Source organism: Garra rufa, chromosome 9, assembly GCF_049309525.1.
Source record: "Garra rufa chromosome 9, GarRuf1.0, whole genome shotgun sequence".
Classification (NCBI taxonomy): Eukaryota; Metazoa; Chordata; class Actinopteri; order Cypriniformes; family Cyprinidae; genus Garra; species Garra rufa.
The window spans coordinates 44,435,585-44,450,173 of NC_133369.1; the positions used below are offsets into that span (position 1 = coordinate 44,435,585).

At 35.7% G+C, this 14,589-nt stretch overlaps 1 protein-coding gene across 2 annotated transcripts in view; it reads left to right on the forward strand.

The window, feature by feature from the left end:
* Positions 1 to 4,885: 4,885 nt before the first annotated feature.
* adamtsl4 (ADAMTS-like 4) overlaps positions 4,886 to 14,589 on the forward strand; it is a 73,083-nt gene continuing 63,379 nt past the window's right edge. Inside the window, exons 1-3 of one of the 2 annotated variants that reach the window (XM_073846695.1) lie at positions 4,886 to 5,117; positions 9,766 to 9,835; positions 12,066 to 12,610. In XM_073846695.1, the coding sequence (XP_073702796.1) occupies positions 5,095 to 5,117; positions 9,766 to 9,835; positions 12,066 to 12,610 (638 nt within the window). In that variant the 5' untranslated portion in view covers positions 4,886 to 5,094. The remainder of the gene's footprint in view (positions 5,118 to 9,765; positions 9,836 to 12,065; positions 12,611 to 14,589) is intronic. The other variant, XM_073846696.1, reaches the window with a different exon arrangement.

Below are 14,589 nucleotides of genomic sequence, written 5' to 3' on the forward strand. Positions count from 1 at the left end.
GGTTTCCCAACCCGCCACCCCACCCACCCTCCCAGTTTATACCCCCTTGGCCGTTGCCCATTATGGACGCCTGGAGGCGTCCGTCAGGGGGAGGGTACTGTCATGATCCTGCCCTGACAGCCCTGTCTGTCTTGTCTTTGTTTAATGTTTCCTTGTTTGTATTGTGTGTCAGCACATGGCTGTGTCTTTGTTTATGTCTGCCATGTGCTCCTGTTGCCCCACCTCCTTGTTTCCCTTTTCCACGCCCTCTTGTTTAGTCCTCGTTTGTTTGAGTGTCGTCACCTGTTCTTCTCGTTTGTCTAATTGTACTCACCTGATCCTCATGTCATTTCCTCCCTTTATATTGTGCTCTTTCCCTCTTGTCTTTGCTGGTTCGTTTTGTGAGTTTTGTGAGTTTGTGTAAATTTTGAACTTTGAGATTTTTCAGTCTAGCTCTATATTGCCGTCAGTGTTTTTCCCCGTTTAACTAGTTTCCTTAGTTTTTCCCCTTCTCCCTTTCTTGTTCCCTTAGAAGTAATTTTATTTATTTTTGTTATCCTTTTGATTTGTTCTTTCTAGTCTTTTTGATAACCTCTATTTTTTGGTTTTACCTAGCTCTTCCCCGTCTTAGTTTAAGCTTATTCTTTGTGCCTGTCTTTTGTCTTGTCATTTGTGTGTTTGTCCGTTCCTGCCCGGCCTCCTGAGTTCCTCCTGAGTCTCTTGACCTCCCCGGATTCCTCTGTAGTGTGTTCCCGGCCTACCTTTTGGACTGTCTTCCTGCCCCTTCCCTTTTGTGCCCTGTCCAGTCAATAAACTGTTTAAGCTCATTCTGCATTTGGGTCCTCTCTCTTGCTAAACCCTGACACTTCTGAAATCTAAATAAATAAGCTTTCCATTGATTTATGTTTTTTGTTAAATTTAGTTGATTTATTTGAAAATCTGAGGGTGCAAAAATGTCAAAATATTGAGAAAATCGCCTTTAAAGTTGTCCAAATGAAGTTTTTAGAAATGCATATTACTAATCAAAAATTAAGTTTTGATATATTTATGGTCGGAAATTTACAAAATATCTTCATGGAACATGATCTTTACTTAATATCCTAAAGATTTTTGGCATAAAAGAAAAATGTATCATTTTGACCCATACAATGTATTTTTGGCTATTGCTACAAATATACCTGTGCTACTTAAGACTGGTTTTGTGGTCCATGGTCACATATTATAAAATAATAAATACTCTTTTTAAAGTATGCTAGAGTACTTCTTTTCTACATAGGATAGCCTTTAACTTTAACATGATTTGTTACTTGCTGCTGCCATGTGTATGTGCTCTAAGGCACAAGCAAATAAATGAGTCTAAACTATGCAGCGCTCCAATTCTGATTTCATGGTTAAAAAGCAAATATTTCAGATGTTTTGCTGCTGTAAGGAGGGGTTAATGTCACAGCTGAACTCTAAAGGATGAAATGGGTCAGTCAGAGGCTGTTTTAGGGTCACATAAAGGTGAGAGCAAACTCATTTTAGATTAAGTTACAGATACTGACACACAAGCACATGCAAGAACACTGATAATGCATGTTGGAACATCACACAGTGCATAACATAGTCAATACATCATTGTCAGTAAATGTTCTTACTCCACTTTTGTCTTTAGAAGTACAATACTGTTCAAAACTTTGGGGTCATTGATTTTTTTTTTTAATTAATACTTTTACTCAGCAAGGACGCATTAAATCAATCAATTTACGATGTTTATAATGTTACACAATATTTCCATTTCAAATAAATTCAGTTCTTTTGAACTTTCTGTTCAACAAAGAATTCTGAAAAATAAAATGCATCAGTTTCCACAAAAATATTATAGGCAGCACAACTGTTTTTCAACATTGATAATAATCAGAAATGTTTCTTGAGCAACAAATCAGCATCTTAGAATAATTTCTGAAGGATCATGTGACACTGAAGACTGGTGTAATGATGCTGAAAATTCAAAGAAATAAATTACATTTTAATATGTATTAACATAGAAAATGTATATTTTAAATTATAAAAATATTTCACAACATTAGCATTTTTTTACTGTATTTTTAAATAAATGATGAACAAAAGAGACTTTGAAAAACATAAAAAATCCTACTGACTCCAAACAGTTTATATGAGACTTTTAAGATCTTTGGCATTATGTATAAACATGCATTTTGTTTGGTTTTCAGCTTCTCTGTATTCTCATGAATCATTTTGTTCCTCTAGTAGCTTTCCTTTCTGCTTTACTCAGATTTGCCATTATATCCGGAGGTTATGATTTAATCCAAGATAGGTCAGGAAACACCCACAGAAACAGAACTTTATCCAGTGCATAAGCAGTGAAGCGCAGCCGTCACCCTACATTTCTCTCAGCGTGATTACGATATGCTATCTTGTTTGTTAGATACATGTTATCTTTGTTCTGCTATATTGGCATGATTACAGGCTTTGAACGTCTCTCATGTAGTTTCCTCTCACCTCTCACAGCGCTTTGTTTATGCGGTGTCTCGTCACGGATGAAACCATACAGTGGCCCTTGATTCAGTGATTTATAAATATATATATAGTTTTCCTCTGATCTCGTGCGGCTCTTGTGATTCATCAGTCATCAGTTGTGTATCTTGACATGCTTGACGGACCTCGTTCTCAGTGGTTTTTAATTTATGCACCCCTCCCTTAACAGTAAACAAATGCAGTTGCCCCAATGTTTTTTAGAGCAATTTCAAGATTATTATGCCTTTTTAAAGACTTCTGAGCAACTGTGACCCAATCAGACTGGCAAACTATTTTTACTACTAAAGTTATTTTGAGGTCTAATTAAAAATATTTCCAATCTTTAGGAGTCATTATGATGATCTCTCTTGAGCTTTATTGAGAGTGTTGTTTCAAGCATTCATTGCCATTAAATATAAATGTGATTTTTCGAGTCCAAAAATATTCAGTGCGGTCTCAGGCTTTTCGTATCTATAAAGTGGGGTCAAAAGTATGAAATCGCATTAAAAATCTGGATTCAAAGATTTAGAAAATATTAAAACAAGTATTGTGGATTGTTTCCACACCACTGTCTCTTTAACTGTTGGTGGCAAAGAAACATTCAATAAATCAAATAAACCAAATAACTGTGAGGTTCTGAGTAAAACACCAAAAAAAAAAAAAAAAAAAAAAAAATCTGTAGCAGTGGATTTGTATGTTGGTTTCAAACATTGTTCAAAACTTAACATTAATGTTTTTATGTTTTTTTAAAGAAGTCTCTTCTGCTCACCAAGCTTGCATTTATTTGATGCAAAGTACAGCAAAAGCAGTATAATTTTGAAATATTTTTTTCATATTTAAAATTACTATTTACTATTTGAATATATTTTAAAATGTAATTTATTTCTGTGATCAAAGCTGTATTTTCAGCATCATTACTCCAGTCTTCAGTGTCACATGATCCTTCAGAAATCATTCTAATATGCTGGTTTGCTTTTTAAGGAACAGTTTTATTATTAATTAGCATTTATCTGAAATAAAAATATTTTGTAACATTATACAATATACTATTTAAAATTTATATATTTATTGGGATTTTTTTTTTTTTTTTAGAAATTAATAAGTTTAATTCTACTCAGCTGTTTTCAATATAATAATAATAATAATAATAAATATTTTTGAGCAGCAAATCAGAATATTAGAATGATCTCTAAAAGATCATGTGACAAGTGTAATGATGCTAAAAATTCAGCTTTAAAATCATAGGAATAAATTACATTAAAAAATATTCAAATAGAAAACAGTTATTTGAAATAGTAAAAAATGTTTTTTGTTTTGTTTTTGCTGTACTTTGGGTCAAAAAAGCAGAGACTTCTTGGTGAGCAGAAGAAACTTCTTTAAAAATCATTAAAAATCTTACTGTTCAAAAACAACAAGTGTGAATATATACTTAAAATATAATAAATAAAATAAATATAAACTTTATAAATTATTTGAGTTATGTTGTCACACCATGCCATTAAAAACGTAACTTTTCAGCAATATTTAAACAGTAACTGAAACTATACAAAAAAGGACATTTTAATTAACATTTATATCATTTAATTTGACATATTATTTTTTTATACACTGTAAAACGTTTTAACCAGTTTCAACTTAAAAACTTAGTTTAGCAGCTGCCTTAAAATTGTAAGTTATATCAACTTAAGTCATTTAAACTCAAGTTGAATCAGCTCATTTTTATTGTAATAAGTTAAAATGACTTCAAGTGTTAAGCTGATTCCACTTAAAAACTTAAGACAGCTGCTGAACTTAGGTTTTTAAGTTGACTTAAGTTGAAACTTTTTACAGTGTACTATTAATAAATTATCCTATATTTCACATGATTAAACATCAATCTTCTTTTTTTTACTTAAACAGTGTGTTTTTTTGTGTGTATTTTCTTTTTTTCTAGGCAATAATGTTCATTGCAGCCTTGAAGTTTTTGTACAAAAATGGATTTCAATTAATAATTCTACCCTGGAGAAAAACCGTGGAGAAAAGATTGAAAACTAAACCCTAGTCTCCACTATGTGCTGATACCGAAAGTAATTATAATGAACTATTAATAGTATCTGTGTGATACTAAACTCATGTGGCGTTCACTGCTGAACAAATATCTACACAGTTTCTGCTGAACAGTGATGACACATGATGTACAGGTGTGTGTCAGAGCCAACAAAACACATGAAGAATGAATTGAGTGCTATGAGAAGGAGAAGAAAACAGATGGAGAGAGAGAGAGAGAGAGAGTCAGTGTGGCCTCCGCACACCCCTTAGCTGTCCAGCGTCACACCAGATTTCCACAAGGACAAAAAAAGTTGTCGGGTGAACGACAGGAAAAAACCTACACCCCTCCCTCTCTTACTCGAGGGGAGTGTGTGAGAGTGAAAGAGAGAGAGAAAGACTGTGACAGAATAGACATACGAGTCTGAAGAACCGAGGAAAACCTCGCCAAGCAACTCCTTCAACTCCGCGGATCTTGTGTTTGCTTCTTTCGCTCTTTCACAAACTTGACGCAGAACGGATTCGTGCGGGAGACAGACGCCAGTGTGAGGAGTTCACGCACAGAACGACAGAATGACGACTGGATCTGTGAGCAGGTAACGCGCACATGCACTCGCACAATGACAGCGCAAACGCGCGGGTTTGGGCACGTTTGTGACTTTTGCGCATCGTTGTATCGGATGGAGAGACATTAGGTGTCTATTGAGTCTCGTATCCTGTTCGTGCCACTGGCTGCGGGCGCAGGGGGGAAGGTTTCGGACACGGGTTCGAGTCTGGCTAGATCACAACCACGAGAATCAGCTACAATAGACTGTTTCTGGTCAAATCAGAACACTGACTATAAATATATATTGCTAATGCATATTTCATATATACGTCAAAAATCAAAAAGGAATGCTAATGCCAAATCATAATTTGGAATAGATCCTGATAGGCTCCAAACATTTCTTTAAGTGCCTCTAGGGTATGTTTTTGCAAGCTGACAAAGCTTAAAGTCTTGATTAGAGGATTTTAATATGCCTGTTCGTTGATAATCATCTTCTAAATTACTTTAAAGCATGATTTCTACAGTCTCATTTCTCTGTTGAGTTTCAACACAATTTCAATTTCTGTAATTAAAAGTGAAAGAAAAAAGTAAGTGCACTTCGCAGCAGGTTGTTATTGCGTTGTTTTAAAACTTCATTGTGATGAAGTGGTTCGAATTCGGATCCGTGGCATTCCTTTCGGATTATTGGGCGTGTTTAAATCGCCAGTAGCAGGGCTCTTGTATCGGGACGCAGGCTTTGTGGCGGGTTCCTCCAGTAGTCTGCAGCGGGCGGGTGAAAAAACGTGGCCGGAGGCGGGGGGTCGTTACTGCGGCTTGAGCGACCCCGCTCTGCGCTCTGGGACTCTGTAGTTCTGGCCTGATGCTGTGCTGAGGTTTCCGTGGTGCGCCGCTTTAACCCACATGTATGATTACGGGTCTGCGGCAGCACTCAAAATGTCATGCATCATTTTACACTGTTCTGAAACACTAATAGTAGACCACAGATGATGTGGAAACTCATCAGACAGATAAACATTATTGGTACAAACAAGCCTCACGTTCTCTTGAGACAGATTGCTCAAGTGTTTGGGGTCCAGTGGAGCAGGGATTTTGAAATTAACCCCTTGTGATCACTTCAGAAATGTAAACAACGTTCCTCTGACCTATTTACTAGAACCTCCTGACTAGCTATGGAGTTTTGTCCTCTGTAAAGGACAAGTTTTAGCTATTTCTCTGAGACATGTCACCGTTTTAAGTCTGGATGTCCTGTATAGAGCACATTCAGATACTAAATGTTTGGAAGTTTTCACCACTGTCTCTCGTTGGTCTTTAAAATGTTACTGCGGCTTTGCTCTGGCACTCTGTAGTTCTGGCCTGATGTACATTAATTTAGAGATCAAATTTAACACCCTTATGAAAATATGATATTTTGTAATGGTCATTTAAATTCTCATAAAACAACATCTCATGAAAATGGTATGGGGTTTCAAATTAAAATATAACTTTCTGTTATGAAACAGGACATTCATTTCACGAATATCCACTGTCGAGGACATCAGGACTTAATGCATGTTTATTACACATTTTGGGAAACACCGCAAGTGAATAGTGAAATTATATTTCAATATGCTATGAAATATTAGATATTATTATGAAAATCTTGCCAATTATCACTCCCATTATTACACGTATTTGTTCATTATATGTTGCCCCAAAAACACATGTGACCCTGGACCACAAAATCAGTCATAAGGATCAATTGAGATTTACACATTATATGAAAGATAATATATATATATATATATATATATATATATATATATATATATATATATATATATATATATAATGAATAAATAAGCGTATTTGACAATATTTGGTCGAGATTCAACTATTTGAAAAGCTGGAATGCGAGAGTGTGAAAAAATCAAAATATTGAGGAAATCGCCTTTAAAGTTGTCCAAATGAAGTTCTTAGCAATGGCTATTACTTATCAAAAATTACGTTTTGATATATTTACGGTTGGGAATTTACTTAATATCTTCATGGAACAAGATCTTCACTTAAAATCTGATTGTTGGCATTAACAAAATGATTTTGGGCATTAAAAAAATCTATATTTTGGACCCATACAGTGTATTTTTGGCTATTGATACAAATATACCCGTGCTACGACTGGTTTTGTGGTCTAGGGTCACATGTTTTATAGATGCATTGTTAATAATGGAAAAAGCTGTTCATGGCCATTTCCACACTTTCACATAAATAAAAATGGTTTATCAAATCATGCCATTATATCTTTAAACAATATAGTTGAGAATCATCTTTATATAAAGTTTGGTACAGTATGGAAAATAAAAATTCATTTGTAATTAAAACAAAAATTTTTACTGTTTCTGCCTTTTTATGTCTATTCATGTCTTTTTATTTTTTTTTTAAATGAGTTGTTAAAGTCCTGATGTCCTCTACAGAGGACGTAGCATAACATTAATAAAATAAAAATTTTCAAAAAAAAAAAAATTCTATTTGGTTCTTATACTCTAAACAATGTTTAAGACATGAAAAAATACTAAAATCTCAAAACATTTTTTCCTGGTAGTCAGGAGGATAACACACAGATGCACTTTCAGAAACTTGATTGTTGTTATCCAGGAGAGTAACATTGTTTCTGAGTCTATAATAACATGAACAAATACAATACAGTTGGTATTTTCTAATCCAGGTTTATTCTTAACACTAAGTAAACAATCTTGTTCCATGTTTCACTCTATTTTGAGTTAGTAATGAATCAATTTGGTGTAACGGTTTGTGTGGAACCATTACAAGCATATTCAGATACTTGAGTGAATATTGAGTAAATATTCTGAATATGTACTCAGCTTCCACCAGATTGAACCAATATTCTGATTTCTTGAAATCTAAATAAAACAGCTGAAATATGCAGTTATAACTTTGTCCAAACAAATGATCATGTTTTTGATTGTCTTGACTTTCTTTTACTAACATTTTAAAGACAGAATAATTTGAAAAGGATGTGCCTGTAAACACAATCATTGCTCGTCCAATATCATGACATTATTCTGCTAATGAACAACACATTCTCTTTAATTCCATGACTAATGCATCTGATGTGATTGTTACTTCTCAGATGCTGAACCTAATCACCAATTGGCATTTAATGGGTTAACCACCTTGGCACTTCATGATGAGTTGTCTGTTGCCAAACAGCTCGCTGTAACACTTGAGCGCTGCATTGTTTCACACTGTATATCCTTGGCACAGCAAATGAGAAAAGTGACCCTAAAGCCATTCAGACATTCAGTTTATTATAATTAACCCGTTATGTTCACTTCACTTCAAAAGTGTAAACAATGTTCCTTTGACCTAATTATGATGGCACTCTAAGTGGTCATGCACTTGATTGTTGTTATCTATTGTTTGGCCTCAATAAAATGAAAAATGCAATAGCTACACTTGGTATTTCTAATCTAGGTTTAGTCTTAACACTAAGTAAACATAATCTTGTTCCATGTTTCACACTGTTACTTTGAGTTAGTAATTAATCATTTTAAAACGGTTCGTGTGGAACCATTACAAGCATATTCTGATACTAATCAGTCTATATTGAGTAAATATTCTGAATATGCAAAGGACATGATTTCCATAATCAGATTGAGCCAATATTCTGGTTTCATGATATCGCAATAAAATAGCTGAAATATGTAACTTTGTCCAAACAAATTATCATGCAAAAACTTGCCAAATAAAAATTAAGTAAATTTACTTATTGTTTTTGTCAGTGTATACTTAGCACCACATTTCAGGGTTAGTACTGTCTCAGGGTTAACAAATGTGAAAAGTTGCTCAGAAGAGTCTCAACTTCAAGTTTAAGGCCTGTTCACACCAAGAACAATAACTGAAAACTGCATTAACTTCTATATGAACACACAATAGCAAGTTTATTATATGCGCATACTGCTGTTTTTGGCTGACAAATTTTGAATCAGTAATCTGCTGAAATTTTTTTTTAAAACTGATTCCAATGCTTTCCTATTGTGAGAATTAACATGATTATTTAAACATTATAGCTATTGCCATTGGTATAAACAGGCCTTAAGTAAAGTTACTAGAATATACAATGTGAAATTTGACCTGACCATTCTGGATTAATTGCTAACCAAGAGTAAAGAACAACATAATCCAAGATGACTTTTTCTGAGTCGTTAATATGTGGTTTAACCATTTCAGGTGTTAGACCTCAAACAGAAGTAACCTAGCATTTATCATTTTGAATCAACTTGGAATTTTGTTCTAAAAAACAAATATTAGCATGACACAATGTGAAGTATTTTTACGATGAAAAGCCACCAACCAGAACTTTAAGATGTGGGTTAAAGGCGTTGCATTTTGAATGTGGTTGATATGGGAATGTTTTGAGGATAAGTCATATCCAGAGGCACTGCCAATAGGAGCCAGGCAGGGTGGGGAACGGTCTGTCAGAAGAAATTCTGGGAGAGCCATTGAGGAGTATTGGAATTCATCAGCTTGTTTTCCTAATTGTGCAGAGATTAATCTAATCAGCCTCTTGTTGAGCCTATAATTTACAGTGCTCATCATGTGTTTATATAGCATGTAATGTCACAACATGATTAAATTGAAATATGCATCTTCTACTTCTAAATACTCTTCCTCATATGTGTTTCTCCTCTTCCTCGCAGATTGTGTGTGTTTTGCTGTTGTGTGTTCGCTGTCCTGCCCTTAACAACATCTGAGGAAGCAGAGAAGCCGGTGAGTGATAATGAAGATGATGATGATTTAACATTTGCATGCTCTACTATTAGAGAGAAGTGCTTGTCCGAGTGTTGCCATATGTTTGTGGACCAGCTGTAGCTGAATGAATCCTCTGTGGCTCTCAGAGAAGTTCAGATAAACTCTATCGGCCCCTGCGGCCAGTGCTGGATCTGACCATTAAATCAGGCCGCATGAGCTGATCTTTCCATTGTTTGGTCATCTGGACTCTGATGTGGGATCGTCCATTGGGAGTCTGTGAGATGTGGCTGTGATTGGGCGTTGGTGTGAAAAAATCACACTCACATGTAGACAAGCGAGCAGTTATGCACATGTTCAAAGTAAGCAAACACACACACAGAGGGTGAGGACCACCAGAGATTCAAGAGGAGCTGCAGTGGCCGACTCTCGCTGAGAGTTTAATGTGCATGTGTAGTTTGTACAGCACACTGTTACGCTCTATTTCAACAACAGCTTATTGTAGAAATACTTGGAGACAAATACCATAGAAAACTAGAAATGAGTTTGTTGTCTTTTCTTGCATTTCAAACAGCACTGCATGCTAGATGTTATAACTGGCAGGAAATCACATGCACATAGATTATCCTGGCTACTGCAGCTAATCCAGCTCCAAAAACAATCTGTCTATCTCTCTGACCATCCGTCAATCTGTCAATGCCTCTTACCTGCATTACATGCACTTACTCACACACAGGCTGGCGCTGTGTGACCTTGATGGCAGTTTAGACAGGATCAGAGGTGCACTACAGGCCTTGTTCTCTTGTCCTTTTTTAGCGAACTGAATGGATTCTTTTGTTTGTTGCTTTCTTCCCTTCTACCTCTGCCTGCCCTGCAGATGCTCAAATTCTTTGCTCCTGATTGATGAAATGAGGTTATATAAGTAACTGGAATTAGATCAAATCTGCGTCCAGCATTGTAAAGAATGTCATTGCACTGGGCTGAACTCCAGAGTCCAGCCTCTTCCTGAATGCAGCACACACCATTAGTATAATTATGCCTCTTTCTTAGTCATAATGTCATTCATCACTGTGCGTGATAGAACAGGCCGTGTGTTTCAACTTGCATGTTGTTGGGTGTAGTTTGGGGAATTATTCTGTGATTTCAAAACAATTGTACATGCTTTGCATGTTTAATCTTGCGATTTGAATTGCACTATGTAATTTGATATTGATCCGACTTCTTTTTAATTAATTATAATTACGGCTGGTTATTAGCTTTCAGCTTATGCACCTGGGCTGGTTTTGCATTTATCTGTGATGTTTGTTTTTGCAACTGTGCATGTGGAATATGAGTCTGAGACTTTTCTAAATTGTTAAAAACAAAAGTAAATTCAAAAATGAACATGACTGTAAGAATGCAGCAATTATTTTCTCAACCATGATTTGAGATGATCTAAAGAACATATTGGGCTTTAAAGGAAATTAAAATTTGAATCATGTTTTTAGTCAGAGATGGAGAAATAAATAGAGGAATAATTAGCGTAGCTGCTGTTCCAACCAAGCAAAAATGTATGTTTTTAACCCAAGCTAAAAAATGTTAATGTGCATTTGATCAGATGCAACTGAAGTACAAGGTTATGAGACCATTATGTGAATGCTTGGCTAAAGAGATGAGTCTTTAATCTAGATTTAAACATAGAGAGTGTGTCTGAACCCCGAATGTTATCAGGAAGGCTATTCCAGAGTTTGGAGCCAAATGAGAAAAAGCTCTCCCTCCTTTAGTGGACTTTGCTATCCTAGGTACTACCAAAGTTTTGCGATCTTAGGGAGCATGATGGATTGAAGCATGGTAGAAGACTAGTTAGGTATGCAGGAGCTAAACCATTAAGGGCCTTATAGGTAAGAAGTAATATTCCGGAACCTAATCGGTAGCCAGTGCAGAGACTGTAAAATTGGGGTAATATGATCATATTTTCTTGACCTGGTAAGAACTCTAGCTGCATTTTGGACTACCTGTAGCTTGTTTATTGAAGATGCAGGACAAACACTTAGTAGTGCATTACAATAGTCCAGTTTAGATGTCATAAATGCATGAACTAACTTGTCTGCATCAGAAACAGGTAACATGTTCCGTAGTTTGGAAATGTTTCTAAGATGGAGGAATGCTGTTTTTGTAACATGAGAAATATGCGATTTCCATCAGTATTGTGCATATGTTGCATGTGGCATATTTATTTACTGTTTATAATTATGAGATCTTCCTTTGACAGGTGGCAGGACGACAGTCTCGTCAGGCAGAAGAGGAGGTGCTTGAAGGAGTGTGGAGTCCATGGAGCGAGTGGGTGGAGTGTTCTCAGAGCTGTGGAGTGGGCGTGTCTGAGAGGCGGAGACAGTGTGTGCCACCGCCCCAAACTCCGCCTCTTACGTGGAACAGACAGTCTTACCTTCAACCGGGTGTCCCGAACAACACCCCTGTGCTCTCTGCGGTTAGACCCTACTACAACTCCTTGTATCCCAACAATGAGCCCCCTCCATATGGAGGAGGTGGCGCTGAGAGGCCTCCTTATTTTTCTCCACCTCTCCCTGCCAATCCGAATCCTGGATTACCGCTCTACCGCAACGAACCTGGCGATGCAAGGCCAGTGCAGTTTGGCACACCCAATCAGGAGCCGGTTTCAGTCTACCGTTCACCTTCCTCATCCTCTGCACTTCCCTACGGGAGAGTTCCCGCACGGTCGGCCAATCACGGCAGAGCTGTAGGCAGTGGAAGCAGAAGGTCAGTTTCCACCAATAGGGATCCAGCATCTGTAAGAAGGTGAGCAGGACTGGTCGCCGTTAGGGAAGACCTTCCTGTTTACATTAGCATAGCTCATTCATAGATTAGGCTGTGTGATAAATATGGCAATGTGTCCAAGAAAAGGTTGTGATTTAAATAAATATAAAGTCTGAAAGTGCTGCGTGCGTGAGTCAAAGGGCGATGCTTTGTGCTTTACTTTACTTTAAGGTATATTGTGCATTGCAAATGTAGATAAGTATTTTTTCTACATTCACACAATTGCAAACATTTCTAACTGCTACAATATTGTGTAATATTTTAAATCTTCAGTTTATAATACTAATAATTCAGCATTACACTATATACCATTCAGAAGTTTGGGGTTGGTAAGATTTGTGAATTTTTTTGAAGTCTCTTCAGCTCACCAAGGCTGCATTTTTTTTATAAAATACAGTAAAAATTTGAAATATTATTACAGTTTAAAATATATTATAAAATGTAATTTATTTCTGTAATCAAATCTGAACCTTCAGCAATATTACTCCAGTCTTCAGTGTAATATAATCCTTTAGAAATCATTCTATTATGATCATTTGCTGCTCAACAAACATTTTTGATTATTATCATTGAAAACAGTTGTGCTGCCCAGTATTTTTTTTTTTTCTGGAAACAATGATGATTTTTTTATTTTCAGCATTTATTTGAAACAGAAATCTTTTTAGCAATATAAATGTCTTTACTGTCACTTTTGATTTATTCAATGCAGCTTTGCTGAATAAAAGTATCAGTTTCTTTAAAAAACAAATACTGACCACAAACTGTTGAATGGCAGTGTATTTTGAAATAATATAAAACTTGAAGAAATAAGTAGGTTGACCCAATCACAAAGAAAAATCCACTCAAATTGAGTTGCACTGTGAATGCCAAGAGAACTGGGTTTACAGTTGAATCACTTAAAGAGACAGTTCACCCAAAAATAAAAGCCTATTATTTACCCAGGCATCCTAGGTGTATTAGACTTCCTTCTTTCAGACAAATCCAATCAGAGTTAAATTAAAAGTAATCCTAGCTTTCCCAACCTCTATCAAGACAATGGGTGGGTGTTTCTCTTCATCAGTCCAAAACAAATCCAATAAAGTACATCCATCCATAATAAAAAGTGTCTCACATGGCTCCGTGGAGTGAATAAAGGCCTCCTGTGGTATCCATATTTAAAATGTAATACTTAAATCTAAAACAAGTTTTGTAAAAAAAAAAAAAAAAAAAAATGTAAGAGGACAAGTCAAAATTAAGTGTGTTTTTGCTTAAAACAAGCAAAAAAAAAATCTGCCAATATGGTAAGAAAAATAATCTTGTTTTCTGTTTGAAATAAGTTTTTTTTTGCTTACACTACTGGCAGATTATTTTGCTTGTTCTAAGCAAATACTCACTTAATTTTGACTTTTTTCTGAAAACAAGACAATCATTTTTTTATTGTGTAGAAAGTTCTTCTTGAATTTTTAGATATTTTGGCTGAAAACAAGACAAAAATCTAAGTAAGAAAATCATTTTTTGCAGTGTATACCAAGGCGGGACTTGTTTTCCTTTGCAAAAGTCCGGAAACGTTGCTTCCTTTGCTTCTGTAAAAAAACGTTGGTTTTCACAAGACTGGCAGGTGCATGTGTAATGCCAGTGCCCAACGTCATCTGCCCGGAGCTTATATATTACATTTTAAATATGGATAGGAGGACTTTATTCACCACCTAGAGCTGTGTGAGGTACTTTTTTTATTATGGTTGATGCACTTTATTGGACTTCTTTTCGATTGATGAAGAGAAACACCTGTCTATGCCGTTAATATAATTTTTAAATATAATTTTAATATTTTTTAATATAAATTGGATTTGTCTGAAAGAAAGAAGTCATATACACCTAGGATGCCTGGAGGGTGAGTAAATAATGGGCTAATTTTCATTTTTGGGTGAACTGTCTCTTTAAGTGATTCAACTGTGAACCCAGTTCTCTTGGCATTCACATTG